The sequence below is a fragment of the Orbicella franksi genome, chromosome 1 (assembly GCF_964199315.1).
Source record: "Orbicella franksi chromosome 1, jaOrbFran1.1, whole genome shotgun sequence".
Taxonomy (NCBI): Eukaryota; Metazoa; Cnidaria; class Anthozoa; order Scleractinia; family Merulinidae; genus Orbicella; species Orbicella franksi.
This window is the reverse complement of record NC_138145.1, coordinates 31304265-31311360: the sequence shown is the minus strand read 5'-3', so window position 1 is coordinate 31311360 and position 7096 is coordinate 31304265. Positions and strand designations below refer to the sequence as shown.

Sequence of the window (7096 nt, the reverse complement as noted above, 5' to 3'; positions counted from 1 at the left end):
ATGCATTGAGATTTTAAAATAAAGTGGTTTTAAGATATCCGTTCCTTTAATTTCTGTTAAAAAAGTGATATTCTGCCAACGCGTTCTGTCGACAGCCTTTGTTTACAAAGGATATCAAATATGAGAAAAGTAATTTTATCGTATCGACAACTGTGGTTTAATAATTAAAGGACCTGTTCTCTGTCTGGCCAGAGTGGTTTAAATTTTCATCGGTGCTAATTTTCTACCGACGTTTTCATTGATACGTTGTCAAACAAGAGCACTTTTGTTTGCTAAATTTTCGCCGACCACGCGTTCCTTCGCTTTAATGATGAGTTATATAAATACTGATTTCATTCTTTAGTTATTGCACATTACCAGAATAAAGAGCTCTCTCTCGGCTGGAATTGCCTCGTCGGACACGTCAGATAGAACTAGGAATTTTTCCTTGTTATACCAGGTAAGCAAGCTTTTATTAAGAAAGCAGTTATGTTGAATAATTTAAGAAAGTTTTATGAGCTTTAATCATGTCAACAAAATGGGACATCTTAGCATTTAATACAGTTGTTGTAGGGAACAGGACTTCCAGCTTTGCTTTGTTTTTAATTCTGTTGCCAATTGCGACAACTCAACAGGTAGTTCTTTCGACTAAAAGTTAGCTGAACAGCCTCGGGAAACTTACTCCGCTCTAAACAAAGGCTGTTCAATTACAATATATTCGTCACAAGGTTTCAAGGCTTAACAACGCCACGATTTAGGGTTCTCATAAGCTTTCTTCGTGAGATATTTTGTTTGGATGTAAAGAAAATAACACTCTCTTGTGTGTTTTGTAAAATATCTGTGATCGTTTCGCTTTCTTTAATAAGATTAAAGGAAAAGTTGCGTTTAAATTCTGTTAAGTTCCTGACCTAGGAAATTGTTTACTTAAATGGAATTTATGAAGTATCTAAATTTTTAAAAATATATATATATTTGTGAACTCTAAACGTTCTTTCTGAAACGAAATAGGTGATTTGTGTGTATTGGAATAGCTTTCCTTCCATCCTGTCATAACAATGCAAATGACTCGAAAATGGTCTAGCTAGCTAATAATATAAGTTACGAGAGTTTGGTTTTTAACCTATAAAAAACTTCAGCGTTGCTCTGTGTCTCTGACCACTAACTGTACCTTTGCCAGAAGCCAAAAAGTCTATCTTTCCAATTCATCTATTTAAACTACGGAAAGCAAAGGTGATACTTTCTATCGGAAACTTGAAACCTTCCTACACGAAAGAAAGTCTTAAATCAGGTTGTGTTCCACTATTGGTCGACAAACAAAAAAAAGAACACACCTTTTTTGCATGGAGACGGCCGCGTGTCACATTCACTCGGCGCCAATTGTCACTAATACAAAATGTTTTAACTTAATTAAGTTTCCGAAAGTCAGGGTCTCTCATCTCCCAGAATTTCAAAGATCTTTGTATTCACAACTTTCACTAGCTGCTTGCAAACTCGTTGCAAACGTCAATGCACAGATTTGGTTGATTAAAGATTGGTTTTCTTATTATAACTCATGTTTGATTGATTTTGACTAACAGCTCAAGCCCAGCTGGCAATCTTTTCCACAGAGGTTGAACCTTGTGTTTAAAAGCTTGTGGTTTCTTTAAATCTTGTGAACAAAGCATCTTCTCGGGATGAAATATTTCACTTTAGTGGAAGCTCACTTTTTTTTTTCTAGGATCTGTTTTTCAATTACTGTGCATTTCTCTAACAAATTCAAATCAAACGAGAATTTATGTAGTTTTACGCATTTTAGGTAAGCCATTTTTGGATATTAGTTTCCTATCTTATGTGTCAATTTGTAATGGGGGTAAAACGAGCAATATATCATTTGAAATTTGGGAACTGAAGTAAATAATTTTAAAGAACTCCACCACTCTTTTACGAAATATTAATGAAAATGAGAAAAATAAAATTATGATACCCGATTTAGTTTCAGTATAGTCAGTTTGCTGCTTATTTCGCCAGTAGTTTTTACATCGAAATGTGTCGAATTTTTTCTAATTAGTTTTATGGTTAGCAAACTGCCATCTACTATAACAGCGAAAAGATGGCTGTCTCTGTGACGCACCGACTCAGACATTTTCAATTACCATGCAAAGACGTTCATTCGACCAACTTATAGAAAAATACTTTCGACGAAATTTGTTATTTCGTCATGAAAAGTCACTCAGGCTTTTAAAGCTTTTAAATTTAATCGTACCCAAGACATACGTAAACTTCTAATCTTGACCGCAGAAACCAACTAATTTGTTTTGCTTTAGCCATGAAAACTATCATATACGAAAATAAAGCAAAGACGTGGGTATACAGCACCTGTTACCTAAGGAAAAAATAAGAGAAACTTTCATAACCAAAAGGCAAAGGAAGACTTTATTGAAATAAAAAATGACTGAAAGATAGGTAAGATAAATTATCATCAGATGTATCATTTTCAATCTGATTTTTGTTTGAATTGTCCGCTCCAAATTTCGTTACTATTTGCGGTCAACTTCTTTCATAAAGAAGGTTTTTTTGAACCTCTTGTGGATGAAGTGCGAGAACGCAAATAGAATATAGCAATTTAATCTTCCGTGCCGTAATTGTGTTGATGGGCAAAGTGAGTGAGCACGAAATTCAGACAGAACCACGCAAAACAAAGCACTAACCCTGATAAAGAAGCGTGCTATACTTGTTGTAACAGCAGGTTGTCATAAGACATCGATAAAAGCTCTATGATGATTTCTTTGCTGTAGAATTAAGCTGCTAATTGGCATGTATTCGGATTTTAGTAGCTTGTAATTGTTTCTGTCTTTCTCAATTATTCCTAAACCACCGCCCACGGCAAGGGACCAATCAATGCTCTCAAAACGACTAAGAAGATTAAAACTTGGTTAAAAACCTTTGTTGTGTAGACTCGGGTTAAATTTATCTGACGCGCGGTGGGGCACCTATCAGTTTCTTACTTAAGGGCTAAGAGTGTTTACTGATATTTCATCACACCAGACACTTTCAACGGGAAACGAACCTCTCGACTTCCTTCAGTACGTACCTTAAAACAAGCAGGAAAATAACCGAAACAAACCTGAAATCCAAGGGTAGGTTACGTTGGTAGCTTTACTGGAATTTTGTTGTTGTTAGCCGAGAAAAACATCAATATACTTAGTTTATTTTGCCATAGCACTTCGAAAAAACTGAGATTTTTAAGTTTCTTTTCGTTGGGTCAAGGGTAATCGTTCAGTGTTATAAGTTGAGTAAAGGCAGCCTCTTTTATTCGGAAGTGTTCAATAAATAGAGCTTCCTTCATGTTCATCAACCGAGTGCTTTGGTTGTTTCGTGTCTGAGGCCGAATGTGGTCTCACACTTTGTATTATTTCATTATTGAAATACGTTTGTTTATACGTCTTTCATGTTTATGAATTGGCTCAACTAAAAATAGAAAACAAAGGGGGACTATCCGTTCAGAAATTGACCCCTGTAGCCCATTGCTGACCGGCTATTGTCGTCCAAAGGTTATTTCTCTAAGTGTCAGTTCATCTTATCCAAAAAAAAAATTGGAAGTGGATTTTTAAGTGAAATGGAGTAATTTCTGTTAAATCTTGAAGAGGTAGGGGTCCCTGAAACAATCATGCCGTTTTAAAATAAAGGTTAGCCATTATATAAAGACTTCTTCTCGACTTTTGATCAAAATCAATAGCAGTTGTTTCTTTTTTCGCAAGTACTCGACAAAAAGTCATTTTGTGGTTTTGTGAGTTCCCTTCTCTTCCTTCATTAAATCTTTCAAACGAGACAACACTTTCCGTGTAGTCTATCAAACCGCCTTCTTACAATTTTGTATTTTTTAAAAGTCCCGAAAACTTACACCTTTTGGCAAATTTAACACATATTCAATTGTATTCTAAGGAGGGCTTTTATCATCGATTTAGTGTGAGAGGAATGGTGTATCTCGGTGAAAACCCACAAGAGCACTCAACCTACACCTGTCTCTATGGTTCGTTATCGTTTACATATTTGAAACAAAACCAGTGCACATGTATTAAGCCAGAAGTACATAACCGATGAAAATTTCTTTGTTTTTAACCGACAACCTAGAAGAAGTAATGTTTCACAATCCTTCATTTCCCTCCTTTCTCCCTCCCTGGGTTTGTTTGTTTCCTTCCTTCCATCCTTCTTTTTTCTTCCTTCCCTCATTAATTCTTGTTTATTTACCCCTTGTCTTCATGCTTGATGCTGATTTTTTATGTCAGAGGTCTTGAACTGTTCCATGCCCTTGCTGATTTTAATTACTTTCTGACTGATCTGTTTGTATTCGTTCCAACCTTTTTATTTTGTCGTTTTAAAAAGAGACCCTTCTTTGTTGTATCGCGTTCTTGTACTCTTTATAATGTCTACCAGTTATATGAAACCCACTTTACGCTGTGACAGACTTAAAGCGGACTTAGAACTGACAGGAAGTATCCTTACTATTGGGCACTCTTTTTTCAAGAATTATTGTCTTATTAATATAATTTATTTGAGTTTCTTTTTATTTCCTCATCTTTCCGACGACAAGTTCAGCAAGAGGAAGATTTCACTCTCTAGAAGTCCAGATGTTTACTTTGAATTAAGTAACTTGGAGGCTTTCCGAGTATTACTACTTTAACATTACGGTGCTTTTCTTTTAAAGGACAATGAGTTGGTTATTTATCGCCCTTACAATACTCCTCGCCTTTTCTCAAGAAGCCACCAGTAATCCACTGAACAGACACAGGAGGGCATGGGAAGATGACTGCCCCCCAGGGGTGTGGGGATGTAAGCGCGCACTCACAGTTGCAGAAGAAAAGAAGACCGAAGACGATTGTCCACCTGGGGTCTGGGGCTGTAAGAGAAATACGATTGAGGAACGTGACGAGGATTGCCCTCCAGGAGTCTGGGGCTGCAAGCGAGAAGTAGAAATGAAAAGTAATAACGACGATGACTGCCCGCCAGGAGTCTGGGGCTGCAAACGAGGGCTGTTTGGTTCTGTGAAAAACTGGTTCAAGTCGAAAGACAAAAGCAAGCGCTCAGTAAAAGAAACCGACGAAGATTGCCCGCCCGGAGTCTGGGGATGCAAACGGGAAGTCAAGAAAGAAGAGCTTGGTGAGGAAGGATGTCCTCCAGGGGTCTGGGGCTGTAAGAAGGACGTGGTCGAAAATGATTGTCCACCTGGGGTCTGGGGCTGTAAGAAAGATGAGATTGAAGACGATTGTCCTCCAGGGGTCTGGGGCTGCAAACGAAACAAAGTTCCGAAGAAAGAGGAAGAGAAAAAGGATGACTCAACTGCCGGTGACGAGTGTCCACCAGGGGTCTGGGGCTGTAAGAGAGAAATTTGATGAAGACTGTGAACTATTAACGAGATGAACTCACTTAATTTTGCCTGTTTTTGAAAAGATGTAAAAGAAGGAAATGTTATCACTATCTCAACAGTCAGAACAGGTCAGCTATATAAATTCCGCCTCCCTATATATCGATTTCGATTATTAAAGTTCTGAGTTAATAATGTGTACAAAAAGTATTTTTCAGTTATTAAGAAATGAAGTATGACGTTTACTAAATGAAGTTATAAAGCGAGAGGACTGTCGACAAAATAAAGTTTGAATCCTGATGTGTCATTAGTAATGTATTCTCCATCATTTTTGTTACGCTTACGTCTAAAATCTTCCAATTCTTTGGATAAATGTTTCATATAAGTTTCATTTTTAAATGAAACTTATCTTTAAAAAGATGGGTCGAATATATTTTCGTTTACCCATGTCAAAATTGGAAAAGAAATGATGTTCTAATTTTAAAGCAAATTGCCCAAATTTAACCACAGTTACAGCGGCTTTCCCTGATAACCTTCATGTAAAGTTTCAAATTGTTTTGCGCGTTAGTGTTTTGTGATCCAGCGGAACAAAAATAATGCGAATTTACATTTTCATAAGAAACGTTAAGCTACCCTCACATCGGCCATAAATACTACGACACCGAAAAGTTAATAATACATACAAGGTAAATATTTACCGTATTTTTCTCCAGTAAAACGCTGGACACCGAATGAACTCCGAGTCTCCAAGAAGCTCTTTTAAAATTAGTCGAGACCTAATCAGTAGACCTTAGGTATTGAGATATACGGTCATCAAAATAATGAACAAACACCCTTGTTTGATAATTACTGAGCTTGAACTGCACGAGCCGATTAAATGGTGGGAATTTGAATTAATAATTAATCAAGAATAAAGGATAAAGGTGACCACGCTGATGTTGTCAGGCAACAACGCCGAACAGAAGCGATGACTGACACACGCTGAACTGCCTTTGAACTGATCATGAACCCACAGTGGTGTATTGAAACCAGCTGGATCTGTATAAGTTTTTTTTTTTTGGCATTTTTTGCTTCGTTAGCGTCACGAAAGCACAGCCAATACTACCCTCTGCTTTTGCCCTGTAATAAAGGTCTAAATTCTCATCCACCGAGCTGACATTTATTATTTATACTCAGTCCAGTGTGAGGCCCAGTTCTCGGCCGGGCCCAGTTTCGCGCCACAAATGAATCTGAATAAAAAGCAATTGTTTCAAAAGGTAGCTTGATTCCTTGTCTTCCGTTCTACCGAGTTTTTCTGTGAGCACGTCGAGGTGACGCGAAGGTAGATGAATTCGGTTTCCCCGAAAACGTGTTTGTTTACGGCTACTCGAATTACATGGTTTAATTCAAGCTTATATTTTGTCCGTCTAGAAAGCCCAAATGAACCAGTTCTTGGCATAAAGGACGTAGAGTGATAAAGCTATCTGTTAAATATAAACTTTTCCTGGCCTGCTTAATTCTTTGACCTAAATTCACTCCTCAATATTTCCTTCGTACTTTTGGGTATTTGCCTATTCTCGGCCACCCTGTTCGCCTTCAACACTTAAAGCGCTCATACTTCTGTGTGGAGTATTCGTGTCAAGTCAGTTGTAAAAATAAAGCTGTAATGGGGTGGCATGCTGAAAACTATGAGCTCTGACTTAACCCTGTTTTAAATACCCAATTCTTTTTTAGCCTCGCTTGACCGCACTTAAGAGAAAAACTAGGTGTGCAAAAACTTCCTTTTCTAACATGAAG

At 37.4% G+C, this 7096-nt stretch overlaps 1 protein-coding gene across 2 annotated transcripts; it reads left to right on the top strand.

Moving 5' to 3' along the window:
- Positions 1 to 337: 337 nt before the first annotated feature.
- On the top strand, positions 338 to 5640 carry LOC145503026 (uncharacterized). 2 transcript variants are annotated; one of them, XM_081482462.1, is made up of 3 exons: positions 347 to 439; positions 3004 to 3095; positions 4664 to 5640. In XM_081482462.1, the coding sequence occupies exon 3, from the start codon at positions 4668 to 4670 to the stop codon at positions 5346 to 5348; it is 681 nt and encodes a 226-aa protein (XP_081338588.1). In that variant the 5' UTR covers positions 347 to 439; positions 3004 to 3095; positions 4664 to 4667; the 3' UTR covers positions 5349 to 5640. The 2 variants fall into 2 exon arrangements, with proteins under 2 accessions (XP_081338580.1, XP_081338588.1); XM_081482454.1 differs by lacking the exon at positions 3004 to 3095 and having other exon boundaries at positions 338 to 439.
- Positions 5641 to 7096: the final 1456 nt, after the last annotated feature.

What these genes read in the sequence shown, in the direction of transcription:
- LOC145503026 (XM_081482454.1), top strand. Translation starts at nt 4,668, where the DNA reads ATGAGTTGGTTATTTATCGCCCTTACAATACTCCTCGCCTTTTCTCAA.